General features: G+C 31.6%; 1 protein-coding gene across 5 annotated transcripts in view; it reads left to right on the top strand.

Annotated features, from left to right (window-relative positions):
• LOC136976478 (cysteine protease ATG4B-like) overlaps window positions 1-22795 on the top strand; it is a 35896-nt gene that overhangs the window by 6640 nt on the left and 6461 nt on the right. For 3 of the 5 annotated variants that reach the window (XM_067271776.1, XM_067271777.1, XM_067271778.1), the window contains 8 exons: window positions 187-285; window positions 2549-2620; window positions 2789-2887; window positions 6700-6798; window positions 6870-6942; window positions 7092-7440; window positions 7586-7664; window positions 15935-16080. In XM_067271776.1, coding sequence (XP_067127877.1) covers window positions 187-285; window positions 2549-2620; window positions 2789-2887; window positions 6700-6798; window positions 6870-6942; window positions 7092-7440; window positions 7586-7664; window positions 15935-16080 — 1016 coding nt within the window. The remainder of the gene's footprint in view (window positions 1-186; window positions 286-2548; window positions 2621-2788; window positions 2888-6699; window positions 6799-6869; window positions 6943-7091; window positions 7441-7585; window positions 7665-15934; window positions 16081-22795) is intronic. The other 2 variants (XM_067271779.1, XM_067271780.1) reach the window with 1 other exon arrangement.

Here is a 22795-nt window from a genome sequence, read left to right on the forward strand (position 1 = left end):
TACAGCCTTATTAAGACATACTGAAATTTTTATGCAATTTTACTAAGTAGTTAGACTGCCCATAATATGTTAACTTTAATTATAGACACCTCATATTTTGATTATTGACTACATTGTTATTATTTATTAGATATGAAATAAACATTAATAAAGGAAACAATTAAATATTCTAATTGTATTTAATAGCATGTATGGCTTATGAACCAAGTTACAAAGAATATTCAGATTTTCCTTATACTGAAGAACCTGTGTGGATTTTAGGCAAAAAATATAGTATATTACATGGTAAGATTTTATTTCAATTTAATGCATTCTATAAGTTTTATAAGTTCACAAAAAAATTGCTTTTTATTATAAAAACAATTTTTTTTTGTGAGTATATAAATTTAGCATATTTATATTATACAGTGGAACCTCGGTATACGACCTTAATCCATTCCTGATGTTTGGACTTATACCGAACAGGATGTATACCAAACCAACCTTTCCCATAAGAAGTAATGTAAAAATGATTAATTCATTCTCATGTAAAAAAGAAACCCTCTTGATATGATATATTAATGGGGTTGTAAAATAATTTAAACACTGTTTGAGCACATTAATAAAAAAATTAATTTTATTATAGATTTTTAAAGTTATTACAGTATATTGTATTATATTATTTAAATCATTAAATCAAAATGAAATCAAATCAAACTCTCCTTAATACTAATAATCTGTTTAGAAATTGATTACTCCGCTTTCGCAACGTTAGCAGATTTAATAATGTCTTTATTTTTCACGATTGTTGATATTGTCATTCTCGGAATACGGTATGCAACAGTTAAATCTCGAACACGCATGCCACCTTCATATTTCTCAACAATCTCTTTTTTCAGTTCCATTGTGATTCTAGTCATTTTTTTAGTTTTCTGTTGCTTTTCATTTGCCTTTTGGCAATTCATGATAAATAATAAAATAATAAAATTTTACTTACAAATTAAAATCAGAAGAAATTTAACAAAGTTTTAAACCATGGGACTGCGAATGTCTAGTCTGGTCTAGTACACCGATAGTGCTACTTGTTCATAGACGGCGCGTATAATTGAATTAAGTCATATACTGAACAAAATTTGTTTTGTGCAAACAGGACGTATTCCAAATTGGATGTATTCTAAAGCCGACGTATACCAAGGTTTTACTATATTGGAAATTAATTTCATAATCGCTCATTTAAATGAAGCTCCTTAAATATTCTATATATATAGTACAGTTTTTTTGAGTTATAACTAATATAAATAAGATTATATTTTATTATATTTCCTATAAAGTCCACGAATATCCTATTACTGAATATCCTGAAAAATAAATATGATTTTGTGAAGTAATGATGTAAAAATACAAAAGTGTAAAAAAAAGATTCATGTATAAGAATTTTAGAATTTTTGGGCTATTTACAACAAAGCTGATAAAAAAATATTGCTTATAAGAAAAGTAAATTTGTTATTTAAAAAAATCTCCAGTTTAATTGGAAGAAAGAAAATTCTTATTAGAATAAAACATTTGGAATATGTCATTCATTCATAGATTTATTTAATGGGTTGGAGTGATAGGTAAAACAATTTACTGATAATATTTAGATCAGTGATTCCCAAAGTGGCTAATGTTCCTTTGGGTAGTACAAGACTCAAAGGGAGTGCTGAAAAACAAGGGAGTAGTAGAGGGACACTGGAAGGCAAGGGAGCAGTAGGAACATTAGAAGACAAAGGGGACAAAAATTTGTTTTGAAACAAAAAAAATTACTATTGAACTTCAAACAAATAGACTGTAAAGTCAGTTTTGAGACATATGACTTTATATTAATTAATAAAATACCTTAAGATGCATTTAGACAATTATTTTTCATTTATAAAACAAATGCAATTTTTTATTAAAATTTTATTTTTCAATGTATTATTTTTTGACTGATTTTATGGCAGTGCTAAAGAAATATATGCAGTAAAAGAGAGCAGTAACCTAAAAGTTTGGGAAACACTGATATAGATGAATCTTAAAAAAATAAGTTTTTTTCTGCCTTTATGATTCTATCATTTTGCTACTGGAAAATACAATAGACAAATATATAGAAGTGAAGTGGGATGATATATTTGTGTTCTCTTTCTTTTAAATGTTCATTTCTAAATAGAAAAGTTACATTTGTATAGTAAATTAAAAATATTGAAGAACAAATTTTATTTTTTAAAATTATTATTGTTACAAACAAGATGCAGCCAATGATTAATAATATTTTTCTATTAACAATACATTTATCCTTTGTAGATAAGTATTTGCAGAATACAAGAGACATTTTTATATATGAGCAATATATCTTTGTGTATTTAAAACTTTACATTAATATTATATATGTTTTAGATGTTAGTTTTTATAAAAATATATATATATATATTTATATGTATTATAAAATACATCATAAAGTATTTAATTTATAAATATAATTACTTATATAATTTGTTTTAGAAGGATGTAATTAAACTACACTTAATAAATATTACCAGTATTTTTATTACAGATTTAGAAGAATTAAGAGTAGATATTTGCTCGAAGATATGGTTTACATACAGGAAAAATTTTTCCCCAATAGGTATAGTATATTTCAAGATAAATGCAAATTTATTATTGAATTATTTATTTATTTAAATTTAATTATGTAATAAAATTAAGTAATCTGATTTACATATTGTCCAATTAATCTTAATAAATTAAAATTTAATTAAATTTTAATATTTAGTGTATGATTTTTCTTTATAAGGTGGAACTGGTCCAACATCAGATTCAGGATGGGGATGTATGCTAAGATGTGGACAAATGGTGATGGCACAGGCACTTGTATTTCGTCACTTAGGCAAAGGTCAGAATTAATAATTGTTTAAAATAAATTATTATTTACAAAAAATAGAGATTTTAAATTTTGATTCAAATTAAATTATATAAAATGAAGAAAGAATTAAGTAAAGTGTGTTTGATAATATAAAATCAATATTTTTTCTCTTGAAAAATTAAATTTTTTTTTTTTTCTATTTACTGAATACAATTTTTAATCATTTAGAACAGTGATTCTTAACAGGGGGCTGCAGCTCCCTAGGGGTCCATAAGAAGTTTGCTGGGGGGCTGCCAAATTATGCAAAATTTCCTTCAGAATATAATAAAAAGAAAATTGATGTATAACTGAATATTGTATTGAAAAGTGAAATAAGAAAGATAAAGTTTTCCTATTTAGTTTTTTTATTTATTTTTTATTTCTTCCTACATACAACTTTTGTTAGTACAGAAGAAATAAATGCAAATATGCTACTTACACCACAGTATTTACTTCTTTTATTCCAAAGTAATTCTAAGAAACTATTAATGCTTGGAATTTTAAAAATAATTAGGAAAAATAGGCTTAGTAGTAGGCTTTGAAAATTTAAATATTTTTGCAAAAGATATGCAAAATCTTTATGACAAGTTTGGATGTTTTAGTTTAGTTTTAGCATTGAATTTGGATCGATTTATTGACATGTTTCTTATTTTATTTTTTATTAAAAATTAATGAGTTTCCATGTTTAATTGTGAAGTTTGAATGTTATTTAAATAGATAATGAAATAATAAAGTTATGATTTACATTTCTTATATAAAAAAATAAAGCAATAATAAAAAATCAATTTATTATAGATAATTTAACAAATATAAATTATTATTTAAAAAAATGGGGGTCACAAAAAAATTATGAAATATTTGGTGGGCCGTGAGGATAAAAACGTTAAGAACCACTGATTTAGAAAACTGCAAAATTTAATATAGGTTATTACACAATCTGATATTTACTCTTTCATTCAAAAAAATTCAAATAATTTTGGATGAAATTAGTAGAATTTCAGAGTTTTCTGAATGATCAAAAGCTATATTAGTGGAAAAGAAAAAGGTATCATATCAGTGTATTTTTTCTTAAAGATAGAAATTTATGAAAGAATGTAAAGAAAGATCATAATTATTTGCAAATTGTATTTAAAATTTGTTATACAATACTAGTTACAATAAATCATCTTTAGACAAAAAAAACATCAATTGTTTACTAATGAACCTTCCAATTTTAAGTGGACTTCCAGCATGTAAAAAAACTTTTACTTAACTTGTTGTAAAAAAGTGTAAATGTATAAAAATGTATGAACAATTTCTTTCAATATAAATATTTTTCAATTATAGTTGTTATATGATAGATTGTATTTTCCATTAATAATACCTCTTTATATTGGAAATCTGACTTGTCAATATATATACAGTATATTTGCTGAATTGACCAATAATGTTTAATACAGTGCAGGTATATCTTTGAATATTTGATATTGAACATACTGATGTTTTGATTTTTAAGTTCTTTGTCTGTAGAAGCATTTTTGGTGGCATTATGGTAAGATAGTCTCTCAATCAGTTCCTTCAATCACCAAATTTTATCAGTACCAATATACAATATTTAATTGATTATGGTCTCCCTGTTTTAGGAAGTGCTGCATCTTTACTGTTGAGTAGAGTCAGTACCAGCTTGATAGTAACTTGTTCCTAAGACGAAATCCAATTTTTTTTCTTTTTTTCTACCCCTGCTTTTAAAACAGTTGCCAATAGAGAGAAGTTCTAGAGCTTCACTCTTGTATGAACTATTTATAAACAACTTTAATGTGCACAAAATAAATAAAAATGAGCCAAATTTGGCTCATTTTTATTTATTTATTTTTTCAACATTTTTCACTGCTCATAGGCCAGCTCTTTTACTTTGCCACTTGAAACAGTTGCCTCATTGCCTCACTTATCAAGCTGGTACTGAATAGACTTAAAAGTGATAGTGTTGATTCCATAAGCATATAGCACTGGTGTTAGGTTGGTGTTAGACCATTGCAAAGAATATATTTGCTGAAACATAGAATATATGCCTCAAATGAAACAGGTAAAACATGTAAAATTAATGGAAACTGAAAATATTTATTTCATTTTGTGTTATGTTTAAAAATGAGAGAAATTGGAATATTACCCTTTTCTCATATTTTGTTAACATTTTTGGCATATGTTCTGGCATAAGAAGCACCATATCACCAACTGAAATTTTTATAACATCTCTTTCTAGTCACTCTTTTTGTCCTTCAACTTCTTTCAGTAAGTAAATTTGATTTAGAAAATACTTTCATCTGTCCTACAGGTGTTTCTTCTTACTGGATATCCATATTGCTAGTGTTCTGTCTGGTACTGGATATCTACAATTTTTGGTGTTCAATGTCCACTGATGTACATTGAACCCCAGCAATATAGGAATACTTGGACAGTGGTCCAGATAAGCAAAAATTGTCTGCAGGACCTTGTCCCTCCTGTGGTTATTTCTGAAAATACACTTTCCACAAAAACAGATAACAAAAATTAAAATAATGAGAGAAAAATACATTAGTTATGGTTTAAAACTAAAAAAAGTTTGGTTGTGGGTGCATGTAAATGTTTTATTGTGTGGTGATCAATGAGTTAAATTAGAAAGTAATTGGTAAACACACTATGTTTTTATTTTATTTATAAAAAATAAAAAGTAATAAAAACAATAATAATAACATGGAAGAAAATGTTAATAAAATTGAAGACAATGTCTGCCCAACAGGGACCACCATTTATTTCTTGTATTCTAAGACTATACACATTCATGTCGACTGACCTTTCTTTATAGGCTACATGTCACCAGAAGTTAAAAAAGTCCTTTAAAAAACACATATATCAAATTAAAATTATAAAATTTCTAAAAAAAGAACTGGTGACATACAGATGTCATGCTTTTCATCCATCCTGTGGGGTGTTTCTGCTTTTATCTACTGGAACAAGCACTGGGAAATGTAGATTTTGAAAGCTGCCCCCTGGTGATGATACTTGTAGATATTTCTTTTGTAAATTTTTCGTCCGATGGAGATTATTATTAATAAAATTGAAGACAATGTGTGTTAAGTTAATTTTCTGATTTTTAAATTTATATGCTTTAAACATTGATTAAGTCAAAATAATTTTTGAGATGGAGTATTTAAAAATGTTAATTTTGCTGGAACTGTATAAAGAGAACTTACAGATAATAAATAATCAAATTAATATATAAATATTTCAGTCAAAATTCATTTATTTTTATTTTATTATACAAAGTTAAATTGTTGATATCATATTTTATAGTTAATAATAATTTTAATTTATCATTTCTGGTTATAAAAGTATCTTAAATAATTATTAAAAACTTGTAAATAAAAATATTTAACATCCTTTATAGTATTATTAAGTATTATTCTATTCCAGTGAATAATTTTAAAATTTCAAACTTTTCTTCTTGATTATGCTGCTTCTGGTGAAATTTATTTGTTACCTTTCATCTGAGATGTTTTGCCTCAATATGATTAATATTTCTTAGAATTTCAATGAATATTTAAATTAAGTCATAAATAATTTTCATTTCACTTGTTTAATTGAATTAATATCAAAGATTAAAAAGTTATATATGGATAATTTATCCAAGAAATTTTTGATAAATTTTGTATGTTTAACTTTTTAACATCAATTTATATGCATTATAGTATAGTATAATTTTTCTGTTATGTTTGAAATATATATTAATTTATTTTCTAATTAAACAATATTCAAAATAAATTTTTTTATTTTAAATTGTTATTCAGGTTGGATATGGAATCCCAGACAACCAGATCCTATTTATCTTGATATTTTAAAAATGTTCCAAGATAAGAAAGATTGTCCTTATTCAATTCATCAAATAGGTAAATATTACTTTCAATAAATTAATTATAGAATCATTTAAAAAAATAAAATTACAATAAAATAATTACAGCACAAATGGGTGTGTCTGAAGGAAAGGGAATTGGTCAGTGGTTTGGTCCTAATACAATAGCTCAAGTTTTAAGGTAGATTAACAATATTAATGACATTATTTTCAAATATATATCATAAAAATTATCTGTTCTAAACATTTTATATGTTAGAAATTAGTTAATATTATTCATCTTGAGATTTTTAGAGAGTTTTTTAATTTTTAATAGATTTAAACTTGCAGGAAACTTGCTACTTATGATGAATGGAGCCATTTAGTTGTACATGTGGCTCTAGATAATGCTGTAATTACTGATGACTTAAGTAAGTCTGATATAATGATTTTAACAACATTTTATGATATACATTTTAAAATTGACTTTATTTTGAATGTAGAAACATTATGTAAGGTAAATCAAGAAAGTGAGTGTAAAAAGTATGAAGCAAATGAGAGTACTTCAGTGAAAATTTCAAATAGTTGTTCTTTAGATGTCAACAGGAGTTCTGATCCAAATTGGAAGCCATTACTTCTATTTATACCTTTGAGATTAGGATTATCTGAAATTAATCCTGTCTACTTGAAAGCTCTTAAAGTAAATAAAAATTTTGTTCTATACTTTTACTATTTAATTAATTATATTGTAGAAATTTTACATATTAGTAAATAAACTGCTGATAATGTATAAATTTTATTTATAAAAATTTTGTATTTAATTTTAAGTATTTTTTTTCCTTTAGATAACATTTTGTTTAAAACAGTCTTTAGGAATTATTGGTGGAAAGCCAAATCATGCTTTATATTTTATTGGAGTTGTAGGTAAGAATAAAGAAACAAAAATTATAGATTCATAGTAAAGTTATGTAATTTTATATATGATTTATTAATTAGATTAAAATTGTGTTAATTGCTTTTTTTGTTCTGTGTGAGTAATACCACTAACTAATAAAATGGGGAAAATGTGAAAAAATTAGTGTGTAGTTGTTTTACAAAATTTATACAGGAAAATATTTAAACTTTTAAAATATCTATAACCAACAATTTATATGTTTTGAGACATGAAGATATTTATAGAAGAAACAGAATAAATATTTTTATCTTGAAACAATATCAGTGAATTCTAATTATTAATTCTAATAGCTATATTATGCACTGCTATAATATATTCCAACAAAATTCAGATTATATAGTATAAGAAATACAAACTGATGAATTGTAATGTGTTTATATAAGTATAATTAAAAATTATACCTTTCATTATGCAACTTGAAGTCACTTGTCTTTCCATTTTCATCATCATTTCTTACACTTTACCACCAAGATATCACTCTACATTGAAAATAAATCTTACAAAAAAAACCAAATGCATTTTTTTTGTTTTGCTTGTTAACAGAAAATAATGTAGATAGTTATATTGTCACAGTGAAAATTGTAACAAGAAGAAAAAACAAAATTTATTAAATTAACCAAAGAAACTAAAATATAACAACGTAACAAAGTGAATATAATACTCAGAAAATTTCTTTTAAAATGCTATAAAACTTGAAAAAAAAAAATGCCAATGATTACTGAATTATCAAATGAAAACAAAAAAATCCAACAATAAGTTGCATAACTTTCCTGGCCAAAAAATTTAAAATTGTGGTTTTCATCTGTTATGATGTTTTATTTAAAAGCTTTTTTATTTATTAATTATTATAAAAATGACAAAAAAACTTAATTTTGAAGCTAGATATGAGTTTTTAAAAAATTGTAAATGCTAATAACAAGTAAAATCTTCATTAAGTCTGATTGCACTGGAGATATGACATGTGACCCCCTTCTATCTCCCAACCTCTTGACTTTTAAGCACCAAAATTTAATAACATCAATGCCCCTAATATTCCAACTCCCTGCAAAATTTCAGAAAATTTAGACAAAAGACACAGGAGTTATTAAGCTTCAGAGTGGGTGAACAAAATCATGCCATCCACACACACATACACTAACATCCATATATACAGAAAAAACTGAACTTTTTGAATTTTTCAACATTTCAGGCTCCCCTGAGTCCAGAAATGTAAAAATCTTTGGGGTCATTTTCTGACCAATCACCATATTTTACATATAACAGCTGGGAAATTAAAAATTGTTCAAACTTGGCATGACTTCATTTCATTGCTTGAGGCATTTTCTTATAAAATCTGCCCAGTGGAATTTTCCACTTAACAGCACCATCAGGGTCATATGATGATAGTGCATGGAATTCAGATGTAGCCATTTATCTCTCAAGAAGTATGGCATTTTTTGGTAGGAGTAATAGCTTCAATTTTGTAGCTGAAATCAGTACCCTGGTAAAGTACTGTATAGTAGCTGAAGAATTGGTATATGAGCTTTTTGAGACGCCTTAGTCTGTATATGGGGAGGAAAACTCATACTAAGTCATATTGTTGATACAATATGACTTAGTATGAGTTTGTGAATGTATGATGGTGAATGTTCTAATATCACTTGTGATAAACTTTGAGCCATTAATATATACACTTGGGTCAAGTTGTATGACTACTCCAAATGAGTTCATATAGTTGCAGAATAGTCCTCTAATACAGGGGTCACCGAACTTTTTTCACAGTGGGTCAAATAACTCAGAGAATGACAAGCACGGGTCATATAACCATTTTGTTCAATACAGCACACTGAATACACAAAAAATAAACACAACCAACATATTTATTTAACAATACATAAACACGATTGCTGTAGCAAGCTTGTAATTACTTTCCTTAGAAACTTCATTGCAGGTACCTATACATAAAGTGCTCTGATATCCAAAGTTGCTAAAAGTTGCCAAATTTTTTATTTCACTGATTTAGCTAAAAATTATATTACTATCAGATGCAAAAATCAGATTGAACTATTTTTGGCATTTTTACTTACACTTATTTTAAATTTTTTTACTTAGTAAGTTTATCTACAATTTATGATATTTCCATATAAATAATTATATTGTAGCTCATTTGTGGCACAGTGCGGCAGCGGGCCGGATGAACTGACCTCACAGACTGGATCCGACCCGCGAACCTTAGTTTGGTAACCCCTGCTCTAATATATGCAGTGCAGATAGCAAGGTAACCATAGAAGCTAGAGCATGATGATTATGAAGCAGGAAAAACAGAAAATAGTCCATATTATTCTTTCAGGAGTTGCTGTAAGTAAATATGAAGAGCAGAATTTTATTCCACCACCAATGCTCAATGTCTATGTACATTGCTAACATATTGATTTTAGTTCAGTGAGGGTGTTTGTCTTAAGATGATGAGCCATTACCATTCATTAATGTACAATACCAAAGATGGAAAGTAGCTCTTAGACCATTTTGACAAGAAAAGGTCAATCTCTGTAATTGATTAACTGCTTTGAATCTCCATGCTTTAGTATGATGTCATGAAATACGAAATTTGCTATGTTGGCTGCTATAGCGTATGAATATTGTGAAACATTTATATGACTATATAACTAGAATTGTTTAGCTATAAGAACTATTGGTTTAATGGCTGAGGTAATCTATAATGATGATGGTTTACTTGTTATCAGAATGTGAAGTAGGAAATTGCCTCAGATGATACATTCCAATAGTGTTGAAGGATTCTTGTGGTGATAGAATCAGCACTGTCTTGCCTGAGGGACATGTTTATGACATTAGCATTCTTGTCTTTCTTGGACTTAATGTTTGATGTGATGACTCATTGTCATTCAATAATGATTTTAGGCTAAGCATTCATAAGTACAAGTAGAGATGTCCCAGTACCACAAAAGTATTGATACTGGTATTGGTATCAAAGTATCAATACCGACTGGTATTGGCATCAAGTATTGAAACTAGAAATCTTGCCAACTGTCACTGTTCAGTCTATGGCTTGATTTTGAAATGTTTTGTGTAATTAAAACTTTTAATTTTAACACAAATAACATGCTTTATTCTACTGTAGTTAGTTACTATTAACAAATTATTAAAACTGATTTCTAATATAAACCAAACTTGATTACTGTGCCAGTTGATTTGAGATTTTAATATATTTTTGAGTTTTTCAAATAATTGACAAGTTATTTTATAAACAGTAATCTGACCTCTAAGCATAGTTTATATATATTCTGAAAATAAAATTTGATGTAATAAATTTATTGATTTTGGTCATTAATATTTACTATATAAGTTTAACTTAACCAAAAATAGTGTAAGATTTGGTTTTGGTTTCAGTTGAAACTGATTTTAAAACCAAAATCTGATTTTAGTTTTGGATTTGGCTGCGAAATCCAATTTCAGTTGGATCTTACCTGTCTGAAAAATGTAATGATACCAGATCCAATACCTGAGGAAAAGTATTGGTATTGAACTAAAAGTATTGAGTACAAAAAGTGCTCTGTGTTGAAGGAAACTAATGATATCATATCCCTATTGGCATCCCTAAGTACAAGCATATCCTAAGGAGTGGCTGGCTGTTGGATCATCACAGTAAGCTTTGGGAATGGCACTTTGTAGGGATCATACGATGACAAAATGCCAAGGAAATCCAGTGGGGTGATAGCTGTGTCAGTATAATAGTCTGTAAAAGATGTGAAAATGTTGAGAATATAGCATTGGTTTTGCCTAGTAATTACTGGATTGTTATGTCCACTTGCTGATTATGCCATTTATCTTTTGATTGTCTGAGCATTATTGAGCTAGGAGAGAGATTTGCATTAATGTTTGTCACCAGACTTATGAATAAGGTTGATATTGTATTCTTAAAGAAATAGTTCCTAAGCATTTACTGAACAAGTTGATCTAAAGGTTTTCATAAATTAGCCAGCCAGTATAGAGTGATGGTCTATAACAATTTGGAACAGACATCCATATAGATACAGCCAAAATTTCTTAATAACTGATAAGGAATGAAAGAAACTTTTCCATAATGATAAGGAACTGTCTAGCAAGACATTCATCATTGTGGACAGTAGAGCATCGTTTATCCGAATCAATTGGGGACTGAGGTGGTTCGGATAACTGATTTTTTTGGATAACCAATTATGTACAAAAAAATATATTAACCTATCCAATGTTGAAATTTTTCTCTGTTGCGTGTCACTTCATGTTGAATTTTTCTCTGTTGCGTGTCACTTCATGTTAAATTTTTCTCCGTTGCATGTTGCTTCGTGTTGAATTTTCGTCGATTTTAAGCCTAACAAAAATTTTTATAATAATAATCGAGGCTATTGTATCATTAAAAATTATTTCTTTATTTTGTACAAACAAAATAAATATATTGAAAAATATAAAAACAAAAAAATTATACTTTAGAAGTTAATCTAGTGTCAAAAACGCTCGATTCAGCATGACACAGTCTGACTGGAACTCTTTTGGATAAATGACGCTGTACTGTAGTGTGTATCTATATTGTCAGGGTTTCAATGGCATAAGCAATGACAACTGTCATCTATCCTCAGGAACAGATGTATGTGTTTCTTCGTAACAGAATTTAGCTCTGATAGTTGACATAAAATTGCCAATTTCCATTGCATTTTTTACTGAAATCAGTGGGGATGACCAAGGACTTTTGGAATAACACACTTCAATATTTTGCTGACTTCTTTATTTTTGATTCTTTAGTCTTCTAATAAAATTTCTTCTGTTTGCTCAATGAGTGTTTTCCTGTCAAATCTGAAACCTCATTCTGACTGTAGCCTGCCTTCTTGAGGCATCGAAGTTTCATACTCTGAGAACAGAACCAACAAATCATGATGACTGTTCAGATGTTAGATTGGTGCTGATCATTGGTTGAAGCAACTGTTGATTGTTGGTTTGTCTCTTTCAATAAATTTGTTTTCAGATCCCTTTCGGGCCACACAATTTAATGGGTATAGCAGGCCTGGCCAACCCACAACCCGTGACGGGTTGCGGGTTGGCCAGGCCTGCTATAGTTGCTACATAAGTTGTTACACAGAGTAAGAATGTATATTTGCCACACAGAGGCTCAATAGTCTTCATAAGGCTCCTTAGGTATTGGCAGTAGTCCAGTAGTAGACTTTGTGGTAATGAGGAGAATCATAGATGGAATGTTGTGATGCAGGAACTAGTCAACAATGTAGTATTTGTTTTGGCAGTAAGGTTGGACATATGTCCTGCTTGTTTTCAATTGAAGCAGATGGGAATTTGATCAGTGGTACACCAAATGTCTGTGCATTATATTCAGCAGGACAGTTTATTGGTGTCTATGGCAGTCTTCTTGGTGGTTCTATTCTCTATTAGCAAGGCATACTGAAGCTGTTACTATTCATTACAGTCATCAGGAAAGACATTCTGCTTTAATTTTACAGTTCCTCAGATCAGCTTCACTATGTCATCACTTAGGCTCACTACAGTTATATTCAGAAGTTGTGGAAAGTTCTAGTTCATCTCATTTGGCAACACTTGAAATTTTCAATCTGGCAGCAGGTCAATACAAATTTGACTGTAGTAGAAACATCATATGCACTAATTGCATTTGATGAAGTTAGAACAACAACAAGTTTTCTAACTTCTTGTTGTTTGGCATATTTTCATCAACTACTTGTAAAAAGTAAACGTGGTAATTGATGTAGGTAGAATCACTAGCATCAATTGTCTACTGAGCTCAGGTTTCCAAGCAAAGTCTTCCATTGTGTATTCTCTCTTGACAGGTCCTGAAAGCATCATAGAAAATGCTATGGAATGTTATTTAATTGTTGATCATTGGTAAATTACAATAATGTAAAGTTTTTCCCTCTAGGAAGAAGTAGACACTTTCTCATTTATCTTGATCCATTTATCATATTGGGCATCACTCTTGTATTTTTTTAACCAATGACAAACAATTTTATTCCTTTAACCTTTGAAGGTTTAGGATTTTTGACAGGATTGTAGAATGTACAGTATGTAGTGGCTCAAATGGCCAATGTTGGCAAGTTATGGTCTCTGATCTTCATTCATTATGAAGATCAAAACATTACATCTTGTAGACAGCTATGCTTTATTCACTTGAAACAGTTCTACACCTCTTCAGTTTATGAAGAAGTAAATTCTATTTCAGAAAAAGGAAATTCACTTTCAGAAAATATAAAATCATTTTTAGAAAAAGTAAATTGATTTTCAGATAATGTTAAGTTAACATCAATTTACATCAATTTTAAGCAATGATAAATTTTTGAATGGTAATTATGTTATTAGCTAATGTATCTGATTTCAATTTCATTAATGCTGTATTAAATTATTATGAATAAATTGTGAAATTATCAGATAAAAATTAACTGTAGCATGTATATACAGGGTGCATAGGAAAGTTCCTTTAACCGGAAAATTCTTGCGAACGGAGAGAGCTACAGCTATGCAAGTGAGGTAACAGTATAGTAAAGAGACTAAGCCCAACCTAATGCAAACGACAGCAGCGCCCCTAGTGGCAAAATTTGGAAGATAGGCAGTGTAAATCGAAAACAAAAACAGATAGAGCAAACTTCCCAATTAGGAAGTTTTAGAGCATCAATTAATTAGTACAAAACGACATGTGGTTCACACGGATAAGATAAATTGTTGCCTGTATACCCAAAAGTGTCCAAAAGCGATGCACACCATTTTGTGTGACGTTTGAAAGGAATAGCCATAGGTATGAAGAAATACGCACAATTTATTGCATAAAATATGTACTTATGTCAATACAATTTGATAACATCACACAAAAAACAATGGAAAGGCAAACTGTCACACAGTGATAACAAGTTAATGTCGAGTATGTTCAAAAACATTGGGTATACAGGTGACAATTTATCTTATCCGTGTGAACCACATGTCGTTTTGTACTAATTAATTGATGCTCTAAAACTTTCTAATTGGGAAGTTTGCTCTATCTGTTTTTGTTTTCGATTTGCACTGACTATCTTCCAAATTTCGCCACTAGGGGCGCTGATGTCGTTTGCATTAGGTTGGGCATAGTCGCTTTACTATACCGTTATCTCACTTGCATAGCTGTAGCTCTCTCTGTTTGCAAGAATTTTCTGGTTAAAGGAACTTTCCTATGCACCCTGTATAAGTAATGTAATATACCAAAAGTACCAAAAAAAAAAAACAAATCAAACAAATGAACATTGTCCAAAATTTTATTATATTTAATTACAAGAAAACTTAATTCTTAGGAATGGTATTTATTTTAATTAAATATAATACTATACACTAGAATGATGCTTCCTGTTACCTCAATACATTGCTGGATCATCTCTTGTTAACAGAACTGGAAACCTTACAGGTATATCTTTCACCAGTTCATGCTAAACAGGCAATGGTACATTTCTCTATTCTTCTTATAGTATGCTCATCAGTTTATGGAATGATTTAGATAATTTTGGCTTAACTCATCCTCAGACGTTCAAAAGAATTAAGATTGGCACTCTGTGTTGGCAGTTAAACATTGTTCTCTTCAGACCAAGCCAGGATGGTGACTGCAATATAACAATATGCTGAAAGTATCAATCGTTGTCTTTACAATAGTGAATGTGGGAGAATTTCAATGTTTAGGTCATAATAAACATACATTAAGGCTACCATGAATGCTAATGGGCTTTCACCACTACCTAGCTGAAATAAGATTACTCTACTAGCACCATACTTGATAGGCCACTTATTTGACATTTAACAATAATGCTTTCCTCAATTCAGACAGCTCTTGTAGCATTTCACAGCCTACTTACGAGTATATGCATCTACCTGGTATGTTCTACTTAGTGTACACAAATGGGTTGACAATTGAAACAGTGTATTCTATTATTTAAAGAATATCAACTACTTTTTGATGGACAATTTATTTTCATCAATAATTTGTTAGATTAATAATTTTAAAAAATTATGATAATTTATTGTCATAAGTTTTTAAAGCAATAATCATTTATTGTTATAATTGTATAATACATACAATTATAACAATAAATTATTATTTTAAATTATCATAATCTTATAATATTGTTATTAGTAAAGGTGTAAGGAATTTAATAATAAATATTTAAAATCATTTGATAATGATAATTTCTCCTACAGTTTAATTTAAAAGCATGTTTATATTTTCAAACAGGTAATGAAGTAGTATATTTAGATCCTCATACTACACAGCAAGCAATAGATACTTCCTTAGAAATACCTAATGACAGTAGTTATCATTGTCCATACGGCAATAGTCGAAGAATGAATTTGAATCAAATGGATCCATCAGTGGCATTGGTAAATTATTTTATTTATATTAATTATTTATTTTATTTATATTAAACTTTATAAGAAAAAAGTAAAATATTTTACATATTTTGAATTTTGTATATTATACCTTAGATATTACAGTTACAAGTTTATTACAGTTACTATTTTTTTATTTAAATAATGAAGTTTCTATAATTTTACACTACCCAACACTGGAGTAAAGTTAATTACATACCTCAAAGCCTGTTACTGGTGTGAAATTAACATCAAAAAACAAAAAATTAGATTTCCACAAGTGTTTTTGAACCTTCCAAATGGTTCTTCTTCAGGTGGCAACGAATTTCTGGTAGAATGCCATTAAAAAGTAACATTATTTGAAATTCAAATATGTTTACCCAATGACATCTTATTAGGCATGTGCACTATAGAAGGTAGCAATTGACGATAATTTATAGTTCTTTATCCATTAGCGCTTGCCATGCTATGGATAAATTTAATTCTTCTTTGTGGTTAATACAGTTGTTGTTAAGGCTGTATTTGTAAATATATATGGCCTCCAACCACCTTAGATGTTCTGTGTGTTGAGGTGCGGATAATTCTCACCTGGTTAAAATCTGGCTTTATGTCGGATTTTAACCAGGCACTCACTGGCATAAGTGACAAAAAACGAATTGCAGCGTAATAAATGTGCCATTTCTAGGACTTACTGATGTAAGCTTTCATCATTCACAATGTTAAATAACACTGTGGACCTATTAACCCTCCTCAGAGAAATCAACTCCCCTCCACAATTTCTCACGGTATTGGACTTTAAATCCCTATACTCTTCGATTCAACTTCTGTCTACATTTTGTGCCCTCAGGATCTCCTATTCAACATTGTGAATGATGAAAGCTTACATCAGCAAATCCTAGAAATGGCACATTTATTATGCTACAATTCGTTTTTTCAATTCAACGGTACAATATACAAACAAAGAGGAGGAGTCCTGATGGGAAGCCTCATTTCAGGAGACTTGTGTGAGATGGTAATAAGACAACTGGAATGTAAGATCCTCCCCCACCACCTCCCCAACATCATTTTATATAAGAGGTACAGTACACTCAAACCTGTTTTTGTGCGGTCTTTTTTTTGTGCGATTTTTTATACGTGCAATGTGTTTTGTGCAATTATTTTTGTGCAGTATACCAATTTGATTGAAATTCATATACTGCACACAAAAAATCACACAAAACAAATCGCACAAATAAAAAATTGCACAAAAATAGACCGCACAAAAACAGGTTTGAGTGTACAGTACATAGATGATATAATCATTCTATGGAAGATATCTCCAGACATCTCAGCCTTTGTCGATTTCGTTAACGACAACCCGTATGGTTTAACCATTGAAATTGATCAAGAAAACCCTACGGAGGTCCATTTCCTCGACATTAGCATTAGAATTGAAGGATTGGCAATCCATACCGAGGTGTACTGTAAACTGAGAGCAGAGTCCATATACATACCTGTGGGGTCTTGTGACCCACATCAATATAAAATTGCAACTTATAATGCCTTAATTAGAAGAGTGCACACTCACTCATCCACGCAGCAAGCTCTTCATGCTGAACTGAGACGTACTCATCGCATAGCCATGGACCATGGGTACCCCAAGCTCATCCATAAATTAATTGACAGGTTTCACTGCTTCCAAGAAACACTCCAAGTCCACTCCCTTGACAAAGACTGACCAGACGATGAGGAAAGGATCCCAGTCACTTACAACCCGTATCTCAAGTCAATATATACAGAAATAGCTAAGAAGTGCCACATTTGCATTGCATACAGAAGATGTCCAACTGTTTTTGACATCTTTTGTAACGGAAAGGATGTTCCTAACCAGGACAGACTCCCAGGAATCTACAACATTCCAATTAAAGATCACAGATGTGATAGATAACTCATTTACATCAGTTTTATGAAATGCTCCTTGGGGATTAGAATAAAAGAGCACATAGTGGACATACAGCATGCCAAGAACACCACTGTGCTTGCCACTTGCACCAGTGACCCCAACATACAGCTGGATTTTAACCAGGCGAGAATTATCCGGACCTTAACACACACGGAACATCTAAGATGGTTGGAGGCCATATATATTTACACATACAGCCTTAACAACAACTGTATTAACCACAAAGAAGAATTAAATCTGTCCATAGCATAGCAAGTGCTAATGGCTAAAGAACTATAAATTATTATCAATCTCTACTGTGAGATAGGCAGGGGGTCACAGGGACAGTCCCTAATAACCACTTACACTGCACGGGTTGTTGGAACTTGACCTCGGAGTCATCGGATGGCTTTTTTTTTTCGAGAGGCGAGGAGGGTAGACAAGTCGGTAGGTGTCAAGTAAGACAAGTTGACAGGTTTAATAAATAAACAAAGCATTTATTGAGTACCAAATCTAGATTACAAGAGGCTATACAACTAAAATAAGTCTAAATGCGTTTAACATACGATTAGGATGCAATTACAAAGTCTATGCTATACAATGGTCAGTGATAGCTAGTTGAGAGAGAGAGTTTGCAGTCCTATAGTAATTATCTCTATGTGGGAGTAAAGAGTCGATATGGTGAACGTTGTCGATATGGAAGAGTCATAGCTGTTCAATGTCTTCTCGTCCAGGATCCTAGTCCATTGCATGGAGATTGACAGGCCACAATTACAAAAAATAACTTCCAAGTGCGAACTTTCTCTCTCAACTAGCTATCATAGAGTGGCTCCATTGTATAGCATAGACTTTGTAATTGCATCCTAATCGTATGTTAACCGCATTTAGCCTTACTTTAGTTGTATAGCCTCTTGTAATCTAGATTTGGTACTTAATAAATGCTTTGTTTATTTGTTAAACCTGTCAACCTGTCTTACTCAACACCTATCGACTTGTCCACCTCCTCGGTGGACAAGTCATCCGACGACTCCGAGATTGGGTTCCAACAACTTGTGCAGTGTAAGTGGTCATTAGGGATTGTCCTTGTGGCCCCCTGCCTATTTCACACTGGTGTCAGGAGTGGGGTGTTGTCAGACTCTCTATAGTCTCTTTGCTTATTGCGAACTTTAGGGCATCATCGAATGTCGCTGGCTCTTGCAACATGACCTGTTGCCAGATTTTGTTATCAATGCCATTTAGAAGCTGGGCTTTTAAGCATTTGTCTAACTCTTTGCTTTGAATTCGTTTTATGATTGCAGTTTCAGTTGCATCTACACCGGGCTCTGGCAAAATCTTGATTTCCATGGCCAGTGCCTGAAACCAGGCAGCGTATGTCTGTACACTCTCCTCTTTTTGAACACACAAGTAAAATTTATTTAGACGAAATGAAAAAGGTTTGCATTCAAAATGTTCTATCATGATCCGCTCGAACTCATCATAGTCTTCAACCTCTTTAATTCGTCTATCTTTTCTAACGAATTCCCGAGCTATACCAGTAAGTTTCAGCTTGGCTACCGTCAATATTTGTGCTTTTGTTCAGGTGGCAAGCTTAGCGACATCATTTAATGATTAAAAAACATCCGCGATACTTATGCCTTGCACCTTGCCTGAAAAGGAGGGGAGTAACGGAACAAGGGCTCCCATTCCACTGAGGGTGGCTCCTCTTGGGTTTTCTCCTTCCATTTTTTTCTTAACCTATGCTAGAGTCCTCTATCTAGCCTAACTTAGCAAAACCTGTCTATGGTGACCAACCTGGATTTGGCGGACAACCTGTCTTTTGCAGACACACTTGTCGAAAGCCTGGAAGTTTGCTTCACTTCACTCTTGACACCAGTGTGAGATAAGAACAGGGCACTGGAACGATCCCTAATGACCACTTACACTGTGCGGGTTGTTGTAACCCAACCTCAATGTTGTCGAATGGCTAAGGAGGGCAAAATCGAGTGGGGGTGGTCATGAGCAAGTTGATAGGTGTCTGTGTGTCAGATAGACAGGAGACAGGTTTAATGAATAACAAAATAAAGGTTTATTTTATATCTAATACTAAGTTACAAGAGGCTACACAGAATTAAATACATGTGGAGGATATATATGGCTAGATGCGACTAAATGCAATTAGAATGCAATTATATAGGCCAATATTTTACAAAAGGGCTAATCTATGACTAGGCCTATTTTCATTGAGAGAGAGAGAGAGAGTTTGCTGCCGCTATAATTGTCGGAACGTAGTGACGACTTATACTTGACTTCGAGCATTCCTTGTCCGCAGAATAACTCTGGAATGAGTTGTCCAATCTTGATGAAATTTTCTACGACGACTCATCATCACCCAAGGGTGAACTGATTAAAATTTCAACTTTCAAAAATGATTCGTTTTGTAGAACTGGATATAGGTGTTTTTCTTCAGTATGGATCATTTTTGAGAGTTGAAATTTTAATCAGTTCATCCTTGAGTGATGATGAGTCGTCGTGGAAAATTTCATCAAGATCGGACAACTCATTCTAGAGTTATTTTGTTGACAAGGAATGCATGAAGTCAAGTGTTAGTCGCTTCCTGCACGCATGTGTAGAAGCGCCATCTGGTGGTCGGAAAATATGACAAGCATTAAAACGGTAATTTTGAAAGGTAAATGTTGTCGCTAACTGGACACACAACAAATATAAAGAATCTTTATAGGATAATAAGTTTAAACAAGTCTTCTTTTTAAAACGTGGAGCAGCAGCGATCAATATTGATGGCTTTATGATCCATTCTCTCCTTCGTCTTCCTATCATTTGTACGAAATTTCGATCTCTAAATGGAGAAGCTGCGCAGAGATTCCAAATTGAGATAAAGTTGCTCAAATTCATCATCATCGATGAAATGTCAATGATTGGTGCAAGAATGCTTTACATGATTGAGAGAAGATTGAGAGAGATAAACCCCGAGAAAGATGAGCCTTTTGGTGAATTCTTTATCTATTTGTTTGGTGATTTTTGTCAGCTTCCTCCTGTTAAAGATAGTCCTCTCTACTCAAGTGTTTTTTACGATGTAATGTCCCAACAAGGTAGATTCGCATTTGATTCTTTTGAGAAGTTCATTGAACTTTGTAATTCTCATAGACAAAATATCGCAGATAGTTCCTCCACAGATGTCTTACAACATCTAGCTTCGGGTGATTTCTCTGATACAGATCTGAACATTCTGACGACAAGAAATGGAGCCTATTTATCCAGAGATGAACTTGATCAGTTCCAAACGGCTATATCCAACAAACGAGCAAGTTAAACAAAGCAACGAGGACTACTTGCAGTCAACTAGGTACCCACTTGCTTATATAGCATCTGAAAACACTCCAGATATTGCCCTGCCTTCGTCCAAAGATGACTCGGCTCTTGGTCTCTCCAAGTATTTGAATCTCTCTGTTAATGCCAGAATCATGCTGAGAGCCAACTTATGGGTGCAAGGAGGTCTCGTCAATGGTTCACTAGGAACTATACGCTACATTATATATGCTCCTAATGCTCGCCCTCCAGCTCTTCCTCTGTTTATTTTAGTGGAATTCGATAGCTATCAGGGACCTCATACGCTCTTCGAACGATGGCAGTATATTGCGATCTCGTAGACAGTTTCCCCTTACCTTAGCACACTCCATGACTATACATAAATCACAGGGATTAACTCTTTCAAAAATCAAAACAAATATATGGAAAAAGAGACAGCTATCGGTCTTAGCTGTGTTACATTGAGTCGAGTGAAAAAAATAACTGACTCAGTATTTTTAAAGAGTTACAATAAAGATCACTACGAGTCAATCTGTAAGTCCAAGGCCCATAGTGACAGACAGAATTTTGTGAGACGTCGACATAGCAATTAATTAATGGCTTATTCTGATCTTATATTTGTATTTTTAAATGATCCAATAGAAATCAAATATATTGTTGAGAACGAATGATTCTGTGTTTCTTTTTCCCTCATAATCTAGAAAATAAAGGTGCGAGCAGCTTCGTTCCAACTACACGCTGATACAGCATTACTTAACTAGTTATCTCTAATGTTGGAGGAGAGCTCTATGCAGAGATTACTGTATGGAAGTTCCGTAACCGTTACATATCTTCCAACCGGATCTTCTCCTTGTCTAGATCAGGAGGTCTGGGAGACAAAAAGGGCACTGTTACCAAATACAACTTCCAAATGCAAACCCTCGAGCTTCCGGTGGCTCGCGCTTTTATACAATTGTGGTGGGAAAGGGGTCACGTGATTGTCAATTGTTGACAATGACGAGGCATTCTTGTGTGGCAATACACCATATTAATGCATATATTAGACATAAATTTGGTTTTAAATTTTCTTTTTTCTTCGCTCTTCCTTTTGTTTTCTCAAATTTTCTATTAACATTCCTTCCTGTGGGTGGGGTAACCCTTTCCACGAACTACGTTAACAATGGGAAGTAAACTCCCTGAGACCACTAGAATGATAAGAAGGTTCATTCTTGGGTCGGACTCTTGGTGAAGGTAGACATGCGAAAGTTACGCTTCTGCTCGTTGTCTGGAAGGACAAAGGGAGACAAAGGTGGCCTACGGAAAGAGAAAGGACCCCGCTAACATAGAGAGAGAGACAACGTCCTTTCTATAAGAGAATCTTTGAAGAGATTCAAAAAAGATCAGCGAGAAACGATTTAGAGTGGTTCCCCACCAGAAGAGCGTCAATACCAAATAGAGAACCTGGGTATTCTTTATAACCTCCTCTATCATACTAAAACTTCTTGCTATTCTTCCTTTCCTTTT

Source organism: Centruroides vittatus, unplaced genomic scaffold (genome assembly GCF_030686945.1).
Source record: "Centruroides vittatus isolate TY-2023 unplaced genomic scaffold, ASM3068694v2 contig_400, whole genome shotgun sequence".
NCBI classification, from domain to species: domain Eukaryota; kingdom Metazoa; phylum Arthropoda; class Arachnida; order Scorpiones; family Buthidae; genus Centruroides; species Centruroides vittatus.